Here is a 17,649-nt window from a genome sequence, read left to right as displayed (position 1 = left end):
TCTTATGTGCCAAAACCATCATTTTACAGGAATACACCCCTTCAGGTGTTGATGGTTTTTCTAGAGCAGAGAGCTTTGAAATGCTCTTCATGCTTGGGCCCCATGATGGCATTTCAGACCAAAGTTCAGTCAGCTTTTATCTGATGGCAAAGTACACGTGTTGATTAACTTATTGTGGTTATGGGAGTTGGCTGGCAAAAGTGCCTCTCTCCGCATGGTGGGATCTGGTGGGTAACAAAAGCATAGCTGAAGTTCAAGAGAACATTAGGACAAATGGGGAATGGTCTCACATTCTAAGTTGCTCATTAACTGACCAATCCATAGATCAGCCATCAACAGTGTTCCCAGTACCTGAAAGTGTTCCCAGTACCTGAAACGGAATGGTGGATGGAGGAAGCTTTCCAATCACACCTGCAAAGCAATAAAGCTAGCAGTATGCATATTTCAATACAGACATATTTAAAGTTGCTAAGCTCTATACGTCAAGGAACATGTCAAAGTATATATTACCAGGTTTTACCGCAACAACAAACCACTCAGTTTTATGAAGGTGAGCTAGTTGTGGGCCCAAGCTAACGGAGTACGTTACAACTACACCTTTATAAAGCCAGCCATTACACTCAAAGCAGCTAACTACAGTTTGACAAAAAACATACATGCATTGAATGCTTGCTAGTGTAACATGCATGGAGCGCTACTGTGTAACAATAGTTTACTCAAAAGAAAACTCAAAGAGCTGTTTACACATTCTGTGTGATAAGTGCAAGGGAGTAGGTAGGGTTTTTACAGTAATCACACAATGTGATTAGAGGGGTCAGTGTAGTGAATCACTGTGTACTAAAGCGTTTGGAGATCCTTGTCTCTGCATACCGCCCAGCCCAAGTGAGGTGACTGGGGCATGAGCACAGCACTGGGAGGAGAAGGAAGCTGTCTGATGAGAAGCAGGAGGAGTCAGCCATGTCTGTTTACTGTATGCTAGTGAATGGGCTGCTGTGTGTCTCAGCATCAGGTGTCAAACTCAATAAGGCTCCCGATCTGCTTGCATAAGTCATTTGTGTCTCTGGACAGCCGGATAGCAATTCACATGCTGTTGTCCTGCACAGCCCAGCAGCATGGCAGGAAATGATGTAATTTCCTCCTCCTACATTTAATTGGCGTGGTGACTGAACACAACGACCCCAGGAAAAGGGGCAGGGAAGTGTGGGGCTGGGGCGGTGACATGACACCACTTTGGGGACTCTCTCTTATAGGCCTACGAAGCACATTGCACCACTGCTATGGTGCGTCACAGATCAGCTGTGTAAATAACCGTCCCTCTCGCTCTGTTCGGGTACCTCACGGCTTCCACCGCAGTGCTGAGTTGCCCGTTTTTTCTCCCCGTTCCCATAAATGAACTAGAGGATGCGGGGGCGCGGCGCTGCCGGCCTGCCGCCTTGCTCATCCTTCCCTGTCCCGCTTGAGGAAGAGAAGTAGCGCTCAGCAATGCCCATACCCACCCCCCCAACATCACTCCATCATTTCCAAAGTTCCCTGCCAACGCAGCGGAAGGACATCTAAATATAAAACACAATACAGCCAGGCACATCTCCCTTAAAGAGAGCGGGAGGTGGAAAATGACTGTTCCTCTTCCCTTGTGATAGGAAGACACCACGTCTTCCACATGATGGTTGTCTGCCCACAGACAGAGCCCTGGCATGGTGCGGCTGGTGGCGACGCGTCACAGAGAGGGAGTAACCGTCCGCCGTGGCTCGGCCTGCTCACAATCACCACGTTAAGGTGAGAAGTCAGTGGCCCTCACTTTTAGTAGAGATGTTGTTTTTTTGTTGAGGTCCTATAACGTGTCCCCTTGAAATAACACCAGCACTGGATCGGCAGATGTTTGAGGGCTTTGCACAGATTTGACAGCCTATTCGGGGATCATTAAAAGCACAGATTGGCCTGGAATGGGCAGTACCACAGACGCTTAGCTAAGCTAAACAGTACATGGGAACACTGGTCTTTTGTTCCAAGGCACTTACCCCCTAAGCCTGTCATACGGAACATACCCAGATAATGTACACCAGTGGAACCACCCTTCCTCAGTGCAAACCACAAAAGTTTTAATGCTGCGAGGGCCGCCTATGGGATCTCTATGAAGGCTGCGGCTATGGCAGATATTATGTAACTTTACCTTGAGGAATTTAAGGGGAAATGTTGGGCTTTGTTATTACCAAAAGGAGTAAAATCAATATGTAGTGATATGTAGTGTACTCTCTATTCAAATGATGCAGGGTAAGAACACACCTGTAGAACTGCCATCGAGACACTCTCCAGTCATGCTGCTCAGAGCCTAGCAGTACCATATTGTCCGGGGGTGCCAAGCAAGTAAAATATGAGCCTCCTTCCTGGACTCCAAAACCACAGTTCTCTCTCCAGTGAATTCAAAGCAGCATCACATGTTCCCTTTAAACTGTATCTTTGCCTCTCTTGAGTCTGTAGAGGAGTTGCAGAGATGGACAAGACTGTAACTACCAATTGGATATCACGGAATTGGGGAGAAAAGGGGTAAAAGTTAAAAATGAATAAATAAAAAAGAAATGACTGTATCTCTAAAATCTATGACCAGCATCTACACTGCCTCCTCAGTCCTCTGCAGGCTTTCTATGGGTACTGTATGTGGACACCTGAGCTATAGAACCTCAACCTCTCCCATTCTCTGGTACCCATTCAGCCTTTATCTAAACAGAAGCAGCCTAGCCTGGTACCAGATCTGTTAGTGCTTTAGTAGAGCCAACTGCTATGGTCGTTGTCAATGCTAAACAGATCTGGGACCAGGCTAGAGGCAGCCTGCCTGTCTTCACATCTCAGCATGTGCGAGGCAGATAAATATTTTCCTCCAAAAGCTAAAAATCTAATAAGCAGAGGAGCATCCAACAATCTCCCCACAGCTCCACCAAACTCCACCATATTCCTGCAGGCACAGCTGGGTAAAATCTGTTCCGCCCTTCCCTTCCCACCCTCTCATTCCATCCCTTTCTCCACAATCCCAAGCTCAGCCACAACAAAGCGAGCCAGGCCCTGTCCTAGCCCTGTCCTGAGAAAGCCTTTGGTCCCAGGCCAGCCCTCCAGGCCTTGGTTTTCCCTCTGGATGGAGAGTGACATGGCGTCTATGCTAAGTGAGCGGAGGCCCAGAGACAGAGAGGCCTCCTCCCCAGCCACTCCCTCCCGTCAGCACACATCCCAGCAGGGCGGGGACTGATCACATTAACTCATCCTGGGAGTCAGTATTACACTGCACTCAGATCCCCCTTTCTCCTCATTGCTCTGGACATTCGACCGACAGTAACAAAACAAACACTAATTCGATTATAGGAAAAGTTCACTCCCTGGGTTGTCACTCTGGCAGAAAAGGCAGCTCTGCCCAGCTTCATTTCTTCGTCTTTTATTTCCCTAACTGATTGCTTGTTATAATGCATTTCTATTTGCCACAGTGAGGTATGAAAACACCTACTTTTGGCACACGGACACTTTAAACTGACAGTGTTACAACTGCTGTGTTTCAAGGTCATATATTGAATATGAGAGGAAGCAGCATGCATTTCATCATGGCTAATATAGCCATTAGTTGCTAGGATCCCGACACAGTTTTCATAGCAGCTATTGCAGGACATGAGCCAGCTCTAGCTATGGTTTTATGGTCCAGGGGCCTTGGGGTTGTCATTTGGCAAGGCCTGGAAATCATTCACGAGGCAGTGGCCTGCACCTCCTATATGGCCCTGTTATCAAGGAGCTCTTGGATGCTATGAACTCAATCCAATGTGGATCCACCCAGCCAATCAGAGGGGTATGACACATTGAGATCATGGCTACCATGTTAGCTGGTTCACCAGCTAGGGCTGACGATAATGGGGGAGCTGGGTTGGGACAGGGGGCTGTGGGCTGAGGGCTTGGTCAGAATATGTTGTAATCCGACCCTAGCTTTCTGAATACCTGAGGCCAGGTTGGTTGCCACACTCATCTGTTTGGACGAAGACTGAAGGGAAAATCCCATGTGGAGGTACAGGGAGAAGTGTTGAGGTTGCTTTAGCTTTGTGCTCTTTCAGACTATTCAGATTGAACTGCTTTACTTTCAAGGCACGGATGGGTTGCAAGATGTACTGCGGTTTCGCATATGAATACATGTTTCCTTAGTTTCAATATAGTTCATGTCTGTATTCTCTTGTCTATATTCTGTCTTGAATCATTGAATCACTGCATATTTGGTTGGCGGATCATGAACACTTTTCTTTCAATATGTCTGAAACAGTTGGCAAATAGTCTAAATGGTCACTCACTCTCCATTACTGAGGTATTTCCTGACACTTGAGCACAGCCACACAGTCTACTTAGCTGAGCACATACTGGTTTCTTCTTGTAATGAACGCCACAACACCGATGTCCACAAACATAAACTGTCCGTCCTGTTTTCCTTAGCTCCTGGCTCTTTTTTTAAAGGACCAGTCCAGAAACAAACAGCCTTAAGGAACAAAGGCTTTTCCATGTTGAAGGAGGGCCCATCTCTTTACAGAGGGATGGCCTGGTGAGAATGTTACTGCTACTGCTATTTTCTTAATAAGAAAATGATGGTGTCAAATATTCACCAGCCTCAACATAACCCTGAAAAGATCTTTACAATAGGAGAAGTTTCAGTTGTGTGGCATGAGGAAATGAATGAAAGAAACCTACAGTTCCCTACTGGTCATGTCTTTGTGATTGTTTGTGCCGACAGCTGAGAGAACAATGCCAGAAAGTGCCGTTTTTCCCCTAACAAACACAGTCAAATATACAAAAAAAGGCCCCTTCGCTGTGTCAGCTGGAGGAAGGGGGGGGGGGGGGTTCACCCAAGAAATAACACACATGGTTAAAAAGCAGAGCGGAGCACGCGTCCCATTCCTCCTCCGTGGATCCCTCTTTCATCACTCTCTCCGTACGGCACTCATGCATGGATCCCCGGTGCGAGGTGTAATGGTGTAAAGCTTTGATATGACAGCCTGTATGGCTGAATTTCTAAGGCGATAAAGCCATTCTGTCCTGCTTCACTAGTCTCAGATACGTCATGGGGCCCAGTGGCGCAGGTAAAATGGCATGAACACGGAGAAGCAGCATCTTTATAAAGCCTCCGAATGCGTGACGTGTCCTCTGGGTCTTAGCAATCGAGGCATGAAGTCAACAGCCTGTAAACAACACATCTCAGTGATATTTTGAGCGTGATAAGATGGTATTTGGACCGCTTGCTTACTGAAAGACCAGGACAAAGAGTGAACATGTCTGATCCTGAGCTCTCAGAAGTTTCTGTGCTCTTTGTAAAGCTGGTTAACTGGCCCTCTGCATTCTTTATAATAAAAAAAACCCCGGGTCTGTTGCTGCCACCATAAGCCTTATCTTTACTCCTCACACAGAGAGACAGGTACAACCTGTTGGTGTTAAACATGAATGCTGATCTCTAGCAGAGCTGACATGGGGGAATACCATTACTGAGTGCCCACACACTATCCCGACCATTAAGCTCTGGATTGTTAAGTTCAGACTCACGGAATCAAGTTCTGTGCTTTACAAATATTTAACAGACCTATCATTAGACAATGATTAGTGTATAATAAGTATTCAATAAAACCTTTTTTTCCCCCCCAACATTGGTTATTCTAAGCATAATGGAGTAGCTTTTCAAGCAACCCCATAGTGTGGTTTGTGTGTTAATTATACTCTTTCATACCGGAGACGTCATTTAATGAACAAAGGTGGGTAACGGAACAGCACATATTTAACGGCGAGGAAGGCCAGCGTAATAGTGAATAAAGTCCCAACAGCACCACAACACCACCCTACATCAAACATTTCTGTGGGAAATCCTTTGGTTGGTCCTCCTGCATAGGAATGACTGCATCTCTCAGCAGCGGCCCAGTTGGATCTGGTCTCCTCTATCCCAGCGACCTCTTTCTCCCATTGTTTCCAAAGTGTCCAAAAATAGCCCAGACATTGAGACATTGATAACATCATCTCTGTTGTGAAAATAGTAACATACTGAGGGATTATGGCGGGAATGATTGTTTACCGGAAAAGGCACTGTTTCATCATAGACCTGTGACACATGGAACGCCCAGCTGAACTGAAGCAAACCTTGGCCATAACTATCAACTAACTTTGCGCATAGAGTGCTTCTCTGTCTGTTGTGGTTTTACTCATTGGTTAAAATGTGATTTAGTGATATATTCCAAGGCAAAATATCAGTTGAAATGTTTGGGTTACTATCAGCCACGATCTCCATTAATTTGACCAGTATCTTAACAACTCAAATGAAATGATGAGCTAGCATAACCTTACTGTTACCAATCAACAGTCATTGACAGCCACCATGTGACCCCCGTTGGAATCCTTCAGAGTGGATCACAGTGCACCCTGGCTGACCCTTAGTAACCCAGCGCTCCACAGAGAGCTGTCCTTACCTGAGAGGGGCTCCCTTGGCTTCACCTCCTCTACCACTTCCTCCTCCACCACCTCTTCTTCATGAGACGAGTGGTCGGCCATGGACCCCCTATTCAGCTTGCCCAGGCCCACCATCTTCATGAAGGAGAGCCGGCGGCTGGAAGAGTCGCCCCCCTCGCTCTCTGAGCACAGCTCCCCGTTGGGCAGGCTTTCCTTGCGAAGGCTCTCCCTGCACTTCCCTGCAAATCTGTGCGGAGAAGAGGGGGAGTTAAGGGTTAATTTTTTATTTTATTTAACCTTTATTTATCTTAAGGGGGTTTGGTTATAGGAGATGTGGGCTGAGCTCAACATCCTCTACTAAACCACTCCTCAACAGCTTTTCTCTACACCTCTCGTACCTGAGTAAGCTTCCCTCTGAGCTCCGTCGGCCCTTCTTCTTCTTCTCTGAGGTGGGGGTGCTTGCAACGGACCCCTGAGGGGAAGGGGTGGCAGTGCCCTTACTGCGTCCTGACATACGGAGCCCCTTGCCCAGCTTGCCCAGAGTCTTTAGTGGGGAGACGCCTCGGATCCGGTCCAGAGTGCCCTTCAACGAACTCCTCCCTGAGCCGCCACGTCTCTCCTCGTTCGCCTCATTCTCATCCTCCTCGTCCTCGAAGGGGTTACGGTCTCGTGGTGTGCCCCCGTCCAGGAGTGAGTGCGCCTGAGCCCATTCCTCATTGTCACTGGGCTCCTCAAAGGGGCTGGATTTCAGCTTCAGGCTCATCTTGCGAAGGATCAGCTCGCCACGCGTGTTCTCCAACTCTCCGTTCACCCTGCTGCCTCCCTTCAGCCGCGCTGGGAGGTTCTTGAGGATGGGCATGCTTCCACTTGGGGGTTAAACTAAGGAACAGAGAGAGAGAGAGAGAGAGAGAGAGAGAGAGAGAGAGAGAGAGAGAGAGAGAGAGATGTGGAATGATTACAGGGGACCTTTTCCAAGAGATGCTTCCATAATATTTGGCCTGAATGAAACTGATAATACAATGTCACACATCTTTCTTTGTTCATTATACTATAATAAGATTTCTTCTGACACAGCTAATAAAGACAGTTACTTAAGTAACTCAGATATAGAGTTTAAGATAAGTCATCTGTTCACCCAATGTTACTGCCCCACTCTTGTATGGGGTAACGTGAGAGTTCATATACTGGATGGTTAACAGCAATCATTCTCTGTAAAGAGTCTATCTGATAAAACATTAACAGGTAACCTTCCGCCTTACCACCCAAACAGGAATCACCATGGAAACCCTAACCCTGCTTCCATTTGGGTGGGAAGGCGGTTGTGAATAGATGTGCTATGTTATAATGGTCATGTGGCTGAGATCCAGGATCTGGGGCTATTTTATTAGGTTTCAGATCCTTGTTCTACTTGTTTATGCGCTATAGTCTTTGATGCCCTTTGACCCTTTTGAAGAAAACACATTTGTTCCTCTCTATGGGCTTCCTGCCACACCGAGAGCCCTGCGATATTTACGGCTGGTGACAAGGAGAAGGTACAACGCTGAATCACTTCCTCTGTGTGTGTGTTCAAAAACTTTAGGATAATGATGGAGGCCGCTTGTTCCGTGCCCTTATTTGGGGAAATTGAAAGTGACATTTGAGAACATTTAAGTGGGAAGTCCTGAATTTATCAATTGAAAATCCTGAGACCTCTTACGCTCACCAATTTACAATGTTCTCCTACCTACTCCTACTTGATACAAACATAAAAAGTATTGATTTTGTTCTAACCAATGAAAATTCCTTGATGAATTCTGGGTAAAGTAAAAACTAAGTCAAACATTATGAATGATAAACTTGGATATAACATATTCTAAAACACATTCCATATCAGATTAAAAAAAGACTTGATTCATGATGTTTCACAATAACGTGAATAGCTTTACACAAATTATTATGGTCAGAGCGTTTTAAATTCCTAAAAAGGACCTATTGTTTTCTGGCTTCCCTAAGTGTTTTAGAATGACAATGCGGCTGGATGCTTTTTCCATGTGGGTGGCTAAGCATTCAAGGTTTCCCTGTGCAATTAGAGAGCCAACCTCCAGGGGAACCACACTGAGAATATTGTGATACCGTATAAGAGTGTTATACACAGCTGTACTTATTTAGACCAGGTCGCCAGCTTGGAAAAAGACCCACCTGTCTAGGGAGGGGATGTTAACCATGGGGCAAAGGAAACTGCTACAACTGAGACATACAAATGATGACCGGTTTGTGGAAAGGGATATTAAATAACAGTGAACCATTTCATTTTTCTTTACACAACATGGACTTAGCCTATACAAGGGCTATATAAGTGATGTTACAGAATAGGCCTGCATATGACTCTGGTTATAAATGTGTTATTACACACTCTTACTAATGAAGTTATATTTTACCCATTTGGTTCAATGTCATGACTTGCAGAAAACGCATATGAGCAAACAACAGGAAGCAAGCCCAACTAGTGGCATGACAACAAGGAAACTAAAAAGATACTGAATAGTTCTGCAAAGCAAATGATAGCCCTATCTTTGACTTCGGGTAGAAAACACAGAGTCTCATGAACAATGGCTTGCTAAATGCACAGATATTCACGGAGGGACATCAACATGAAGCATGATGTTGACAAACCGAGTTATGTACGCATGTGGCATTGGCGATAGTTGGTGACACTAGTAACAGAGATGTCTGATAAGCTTTTTTGAGAGGGGCTGTAACAAGTGGTCCCGTGGACAGCCCTCCTTGTTGTCCATCCCGCTCTCCCACACCTCCTCATCTACTTAGCTACTAAAGCTACACTGTAATTCCTGCTCTAATTATAACCTAATCAGAGCAGCCATTATGAAAGCAGCAGTTAGATCACTGGGGGAGATACGGGGACCACGTTCCAGACAAACTCGACTTCCTGTCTCGTCCAGGACCAAGTAGCAGACAAAAGGGACAGGTCCCCCTTGGTCCCCTCCCCTCCACCTCTGTAACGGGCCAATGGCACAACCCACCAGCCAGGCCAGGCATTTCTGTTTTGTTTACACACACTATCGAGGGTCTCATCTCTCTTGACACAGATTAACTTCAAAAGCTTGTACACCATGTCCTTCTGGATTGGCTGGATATGTATGACGCCAATGTGTTGTTTATTAGCCATATCAACAAACAACCCTCTTTAATCTCATGTCTTGAATAGGCCTATACTCAGGCTTGACCTCCAGCTATTTAACATTTTAGAGACTAAGAAAAAGGCCTAGAATAAGTTTGAACTGTTGAACTGAACACAATAGTGTGTAATCAAAGACTTCACTGGGTCCAAAGTCCCCTCTCTGAAGACAAAGTCCCCTCTCTTCTATGAAGGACAGAAGGGAGAGAGCGGGCATCAAGCTACTGCAGAGAGGCCAGGCCTGCCGTCAAGATGTGGCAGATATGAGGGGCTCCTCTCCGTCTCCATCCTGGCCTAAGGCCACTCAATGAAGGCAGAGGTTAGAGGAGAGGCCCGATAATGTTGGAAGGGCCCCAGAAAATACAGTTTTGTGTAACTTTCCTTGAGGACAGAAACTGTCCTGAGAGCGATAGTGTTATGGAGACTGGCGACATGGGTATGTGAATCCAATAAAACATATTAGCAGCATAGGAAATACCTGTACGAGTAAGTACGATTACTTTGGAAAGGCAGTTTTTTTCCCTCAATTATTTCCTCATCTACGAGGAAAAATGAATCAACAGGTGATTTCGCCCTTCAGTGTCCTTGATGGGACAGATTTCATCTCAATCAAGGCTTCCAATCTCAGTGTTGGCTTTGAACAATGAGCTCTAATACCTTATCTGTCATCAGGATCATATTAAGGGATGAAGCAAAGCAGCTCACTATCACATCAGCATTGCTCAGTAGTTGCAACAGCTAACACAATGGCTATGTGAGTCCTATAAGACTTCTGCAAAGAATATGTCCCTTATTTCAACATATTTAGGGCATTAAACTGTTAACTGTTCTCTGGTAGACCCATGTCTAAATACACAGTGCTGGCTGTGAGCAGATATAAAGGAGGGGGAGGGGGACCCCCCCCCAAAAAGAAGTGAACTTTCTGGATTTTCTTCTGCAGGAAGAAAATATGTCACAGTCAGCTCATTTCGAGTTAAATTCTCCTGAGAGTGCAGAGGAATACATCATGAATCTCTTGAAAATGTGTGAGTTTATAAAGAGAGTCAAGCTCAGCATTAGAGACTTTTCTGATCAATAGTTATTCTACAAAAGCTGTCTCAGGCCCAACTTTTGTAGAATAAATATTATTTATGAACTAATCAAATTAGTCTCTAATGCAGAACCCTGAGCTTGACTCTTTAAAAACTCAATAATTTTCAAGAGATTCAGGAATCTCAAACTAGCTACAGATTGTAACACCAGATAATCTGATTTAAAAAAAATTGGGGTTAAATTGTCTAGTATTACAAACGGTAGTTTGTCATAGTTTACTGCCACCAAAATATAACACAAAAACTGAAAATCGGAGATGATCTCCGCAAATACCTTTCAATTAAAATATAGCACTTTGTTTCATCATACACAAAAACACTGAAAAATAATGAATACAATAACAACGTAAATGTACCACATTTCCCTAGACACTACTGTTTGTAGGTTAATGCCATTTGTCAATGTCATCAGTGTCAGTCCATTAGTGACAAAATCAAAATGAATATCCAATAACAGTCAGAGAAACACACAACAGATCAATCTACTTACATGATTCATGATTGCTCGCTTATTAAAAACATGCACCAAAAACACAAATAAAAGTGAAATCCTAGAACTAGTCACAAACCAAGATACCGTTGTCTCGTCAGGTGAGAGACTGCTGCGTTTAGCGCGCTGCTGAAAGTTCCATAAAGCGTCCACCCTTTATTTTCTGTGGGCTGGCTTCTGGACGAGGAGCCTATCGCGGTGACGCAGAGCAGCAACCCTGGCATCGCGCAAAGGCATTGACAGCAGTGCGACTGAGGTCTCTAGAGTTGCTGTCAGAATCAAGTGAATAAGTTCTCTCTTACAGACGTGTATTTCCACGCTGTCTTTTCCGCACGTTTCCAGTAAAACAGCATGCTTCCGCTTAATGGAAGAAAAAAACCTAGACGGAATTCCCCTGGAATTTCCAGTCAGGTTTACAGTGCTACGCTAGGCTACCTCACCTGTCACATTATGACCCAGAATCAGCCAATGGCTTGAGCTTCTGGCAGTCATCCCGACTAATGATTTATTAGGAATGTAGACAGTTTATTCACAAAACAGATGCATGACGAAATGTTATGTGTTATGCATCGCATTATTGTGTTATGCAAGCCTACATTTGTCTGTTCTGTGAGAGTGACACCCTCTGCAGTCTACATAAATAGGATGCTATCATAATGAACACTGATGGCAATATTCCATGATGGGATATTGTGGGGTAGGTGGTGCTATAGAGTTATAATTGAATCCTAACAGGCTCCCTACACATATTTTGCCAAAAGAAAATGTCCATTAAGATTGAACTCAAACGTTCACCTTGTGCCTTGTGAACGAATGGAGCGCGTCCCTCAAAAGGTCAATGTCCTGTCTCTGCCCTTCTCTCTGGCCTCACTGGCCTGTAAGTTGTCCAGAACAAACGGCCTCAGCACGCGCTGAAAGGAAGTCACTCAAATACATATCAGTTCACTCTCAAAAAGACAATAGGAGTTGTGAACGAGTGCGTCATGGTGGGGTACATTTCATTTGTGGCAGCCAATAAGGACGCCATTGTTTGGAGCCGTGTTGTACGAAGCACCCCAGACTACACAAACTCCAGTTTTCCTCTCAATTCTGGCACTCAGTAAAACATTGAGAAATCAGTTTGAGCCTGGGAGGCTGAGAGTACAGTAAACAATTGGGAAAAGCTTAGCCGCTGATGTATTGATGTATAAACAAAGGATGGTCCCGAGAGTGCCCTTTCAGCCTGGCTGACCTCGAAAATCATCTTAAAGTTCTACAAGGTTAAGTCATGGGGACAAGTAAAAGAGTCTAATACACATGAATTATAAATATTTACGCTCCGTAGTTGGTGGACACTTTAGAATAGCAATAGTTTCTCGTAAGTGTTTTTTTTGCACAACAATCACCAAACAAGCTTCAAGCTTTTAGTGATTTTGACTTTCAAAATGGATGGTGATACTGATTAACCTGGGCTGCCGCCGGACACAGACTCTGAACCGGAATAGTGAGTGGCCACCACCAGTCACCTTGGCTAACGCAGTTGGCCTGCAGTTCTTTAAGGACAGTTGTGTACTCAGTTACCCCACCTCACATAGTGCTAAGTCATGCTGGAATGCCAGAACTTATTTGTCAGGGACAATGAGTTGCATGAAGATACACTACACCAGGGGTGTCAAACTTATTCAATGAAGCCATACACAACCAGGTGAGGGGAGTTCCTTACTAATTAGTGTCCTTAATTCACCAATCAAGTACAAGGGAGGAGCGAAAAACCTGCAGCCACTCAGGCCTCAGTGGAATGAGTTTGACACCTGTGCACCACAGCAAGGATTTACCCTCGCTGAGATAATTTGAGAATGTCACTAAATGGATTGCACACCATATATGGCAGGTAGCCTAGCGGTTAAGCGTGTTGGGCTAGTAACCGAAAGATTGCTGGTTTGAATCCCAGAGTCAACTAGGTGAAAAGTCTGCCAATGTGCCCTTGAGCAAGGCACTTAATCCTAATTGCTTCTGTAAGTCGTTCTGGATAAGAGTGCCTGCTAACTGACTAAAATGTCAACGTAATACAGTTCTGAATAGTCTCCCTGGCCAGAATCAGGGTGCTCTGCATGCTCCAGTGTTGGAAGTAGAGACTAAGTACTGCATGGATATGAGTGTTGGAATGAACTTTGCCACCTTTCAGCATTCCGTTGAGTGAGTCCTCCAATGTCCTGTCCCAAACAGCCAAACAAATGAATTACAGAGCAGTGATTGGATCTGTCTGAGTGGAAACACTTTGAGCACACCACTAGTCGGGTCTGTTCCTGTTGATTGGCATGTGGGTGGTGAGAGGGGCAGGAAACATAGCCACTGGCAGCACATCTAATGCGAGCTGTGAATACAGAGTGGCTATTTGTGTGCCTTGGCTTCTATATAGAGGAGCCCGCAATTGGAGTGTATTTCAGGCTTTAGGGAACAGGAAATAGCACTGCATAAGATTGCCTTCTTCATTGTTAAGTACAACATTTTCTCTCTGTCCCTCTATCCTTTTCCCCAAGCTGTCACTACAGTCCACCTTGGCAGTGTTTCAGCGGTTTCGTAACGGCCCCCAAGTATTATTTTGGTTTTAGATAGTGAGTTATCTTTAGGTCATCTTCATGACTGTGGAATGGATTCCATATCTCTATCATCTCAGCGTCTTTCACTCTAGGATTGAAAAGATAGGCAAAAGAATGAGGGTCGTTCTAGTAGCTCAATATTTCTTGTTGTAGAAGCTCTACCACTGAGGTTCTGGAATTCCTAAACGAACAAGATTGTATGCTATTAGAAAAGGGTTACATCTTCTGCGTTAACTTTCACATGCTCAACCCATGCATATTTTGCAGTGGCATCTGCATTCACATGTTTGACAAATGGGCAGGTAACATTTTTCTTCAGGATAAGCTAAAAGATACTAAAAACGAATCTTTATAAACCACTCTGTCCACACAACCCCTCTCTGTGTGTGTTTCTCCAAAACCACAGACCACTGGTATGGCCCTGGAACCACTGCCAAACCACTCAAGGCTGGATGACACTAGGCACAGACGTCAGTTCAATTTCTAGTTTTGAGTTACATTTTTTGTTAAAAGTTGTCACCTAACATGAATTTCATGTGAATTCAACAAAAATATTCACCATGTCACCCTCTGGCCAATCAGGACATTTTCTTTGTTTGTCGTCATGGTTATGTAACCTTCCACAAGGTAGCACCTGTGTGTGGGAACAACGGGGGGCCGGGGGGGGGGCGCTCCAATCATAGCCTGCCTGCATCCTGCACTGATCGCCCCACACAGGCCACGGGAAGCCCCCTTGGAGCACCTCTACCAACCCACACTGAGTGAAGGGCCCCTATTGAATGCCCTCTCGGTTCACCAGTCTCAGCGCATCAATCTGTCTCCTGTCCCACTCAAACACACGCAGCCAACAGCACATGAGGAATTACGGGTTATCCTTTATTCGCGCTGACCGCAGTAGATAGCATCCTGGTGCCTTCACCATTCACCCATCTGGGGAGCGGATAGACGTCAAACTCGTTCCCTGACCTGAAGAGGTTCAGAGCGTTCTAATTCAATGCTAATTCAGGTGGACGGCAGAGGGATGTAGCTAGCTCATCACTCAGCAGTCCAGTCAATTGTAATGTAGACTGTCGGAAAGAGAGGATAAAAAAGGATCCCACAGAACCATTTTGGTTATCAAAGGGTGTGCTGTAATGGCTTGGTGACAAATGTAATTATGTACAGTATACTCCCACACATCCCATGTTTCTCTCTCGGTCTCTGTCTCTCTCTGCCTCAGCTTTCCTTCCTGAGTTAAACTCTTTTGCAATCATGGCATTGGTACCACTGACCTTGGCAACATGACCACGATGTCCTCAGTTTGGCAGGCAGTTCTGTCCCTGATGTTGAGAATGAAGTTTCTCTTTTTTTTGTCAAGTTTTGTATTGCTTGCTGTTGTTTACTGGATATATGACACTGTAAAAATAAAACGTCTCAAAACGCCATGATTGTGTAATGAAACCATGAAAAGTATTGAACCTAGGCTGAGATCTGGTGTTTGGAGAGTGTTTGAATGTAAACCCAATGTCAGTGTTCTGATACACTGAATGGGTTTTAAAAATGAATAGAAGTACTCTGAAACAGCCAAAGTGGTTCTTCAATCTGAATATTGGGGTTTTTAAGAGTGTTGTGAAAACGCTTTTTTGTTGTTTCAGTGCATGTAAGAGGCAGCATCAAAACACATTGGAATTCTATTTGAATTTTACACACTCAACCACACAGTAAAATAATATTCAGAGGCGAATGTTATTTTACCAAAACATTTAAGAATAAATCCAACTTAATATGTTGCTCAAAATGTAAGTGTCTTTTTGAGGATAACCAAAGATAGAGAAAATTGAGTGATTGAACTCATTGGAAGTCTCTGGTTTAATCTCCTTGCACTTCCTATCTTGCAACGTGGCTCTGTTTTTAGAGGATTGTGGGTAATACATTTTTCTGACATTCTTATATACACAGTGTTGTATGCATGTTTGAAAAAATAAATCTGTATTTCTTTATTAGTATTAATAAGCAGCTTGTTGTGCCATGAGGTGTAATGAATCATGATGAATGGATATCAGAACCGGCAGACAAGTTGACGTTCAATAACGAGAGAACCCATTCCCACATGTCCAACTTCAAATGGTGGAGGCAAATACAGTATCCTGCAATACTTCCTATAAAACCTGTAGTTACTGCTAGTGGTTTGAATACTGTACTGCCAAAAAGGAATATAATGGAAAATTATCAAATATACAAAACTATATCAAACATTAAGACATGTCAGAAAAAGTATCTAATTCTGCAATAGACAGGATTCAAAACATCATCAGGATTATGTGTTTCAATACTCCATCAAAGTTAAAGTTTCATTTCCTTCACGTTGGTGGCAGCTCAGTTGTCACTAGTTTTGTTGTTGCAAAGCACACATTTTTAACAGTGTAGTTATCCACTTAACACACTTTATAGCCTGAAAACATTGTATTATCTCTCATAAGGTACCGTGACTGCTATGACTACATTAGTATATTATATCACACCATGTAGCATCATTAAGGCCAGACAGAAACTCTTACATTATACATTTTGAAGTACTGGTCAGATCGTTCAACATTGAAATCCCTACTGGGAACAGATCTTGTTCCCTTGAACTGTCCTAACTTGAATTGCCTAGGTGTACCTGTGCCCACAGTTGTATTAAGGAGTGAATAATGGGGGCCCTAGTTACATAGTGCCTCACTGCAAGACATCTCACAAGAAGGCTTATTCTGGCCACTTGAAAAAGAGACTCTGGGTCTTAATGGGCGTTTCCTGGTTAAATAAAGGTTACATTTTTTTTTTTTTTAAATAGGACTGTAGGCCTATATTCAACTACTGTTCATACGATTCATCTTTAGACTTTGTCATTGTTGCTCTAATGTTTCTAGAAAAAGTGACTTTGATTTTCCCGTGACTGTGCATGAGTCACAAACACGCAGGAACAAACAGTGCAGACGACAACAGAGATTCCCTGATGGACTCTCAGATAACCATCAATGAATCATCAGACGGCTGCTCCCTCAACACTGGACATGTGGTCAGCGGTCAGTGTAGTTCAAATTTACTACACCGCATCAAACAAGGCATTCAAACCATTGAAACATTGTTTAAAACGGCACCAAAGTGCAGAATTCAGTTCCATTGTTTTACTTTGCCAATGTACTCTTCACTTTTCATCCAGAGAAAACATGATCAAAACATCCAACAGATGAACAGCTGTGGGTAGTCCACTATGTGGGATGTTTCTAGATGGACTAAACGTTAAGAAAATCTGATCTGTATGTATATTCATGTAGTTATCTATGCATGGCTTTTCCTGATCCACAAGGCTTTGGAGCCCTGTACGTATTATCAAGTGCTGCAATACATGCTAACAAAATACTGTTCTTGGAGGAAGTTGTATTTAAATGATGTTATTCCATAGACTATAGTAGAGACACAACAACAGATGCATAAACATACCATACAGACTATACATGAAACAACAGTGACATACTGTATGACTCTTAAGAAAGCATCCACTGAATACCGCCGCTCACTGGTCTCTCATTGGTCTCCGCTCTGACCAATACGGAGCCCTGCTCTCTATGAGTGGGTGAGGACACATGCCTCCGAGGGGAGCTCTGACTGGAGCCCAGCCAGACCAGGGGCACCCCGGACAACATGAAACTGAGATGAAAAGTCTAATATGGTTTCACCCGGGCCCAGCTCTTACCTTGTTATGCTGTTAAGAAGAGGATCCCTGTGGTTCTCACAGCAGTGGCATCCCTGGGCCACACGGGCAATGTAACTGGTTGAAGTGTGTGTGTGAGTTGCTGTGTCCTCGTAGGTCCGACAGCTCAGAAGTAATGCCTGCTTCTCTGTTCCAGAGGC

The 17,649-nt window shown here is 44.2% G+C and overlaps 1 protein-coding gene across 3 annotated transcripts in view; it reads right to left on the bottom strand.

Moving 5' to 3' along the window:
- The window catches only part of exoc3l2b (exocyst complex component 3-like 2b), a 34,653-nt gene extending 17,004 nt beyond the window's left edge, over positions 1 to 17,649 (bottom strand). Inside the window, exons 1-3 of one of the 3 annotated variants that reach the window (XM_014214078.2) lie at positions 17,492 to 17,649; positions 6,840 to 7,320; positions 6,462 to 6,688 (exon numbers count right to left, since the gene is read on the bottom strand). In XM_014214078.2, coding sequence (XP_014069553.1) covers positions 6,462 to 6,688; positions 6,840 to 7,300 — 688 coding nt within the window. In that variant the 5' untranslated portion in view covers positions 7,301 to 7,320; positions 17,492 to 17,649. Of the gene's footprint in view, positions 1 to 6,461; positions 6,689 to 6,839; positions 7,321 to 11,197; positions 11,545 to 17,491 lie in introns of those variants that run through there. The other 2 variants (XM_014214077.2, XM_045724409.1) reach the window with 2 other exon arrangements.

The sequence above is a fragment of the Salmo salar genome, chromosome ssa09 (genome assembly GCF_905237065.1).
Source record: "Salmo salar chromosome ssa09, Ssal_v3.1, whole genome shotgun sequence".
Lineage (NCBI taxonomy): Eukaryota > Metazoa > Chordata > Actinopteri > Salmoniformes > Salmonidae > Salmo > Salmo salar.
Note: the sequence above shows the minus strand (reverse complement) of the source record. Positions and strands in the feature narration are given on the sequence as shown.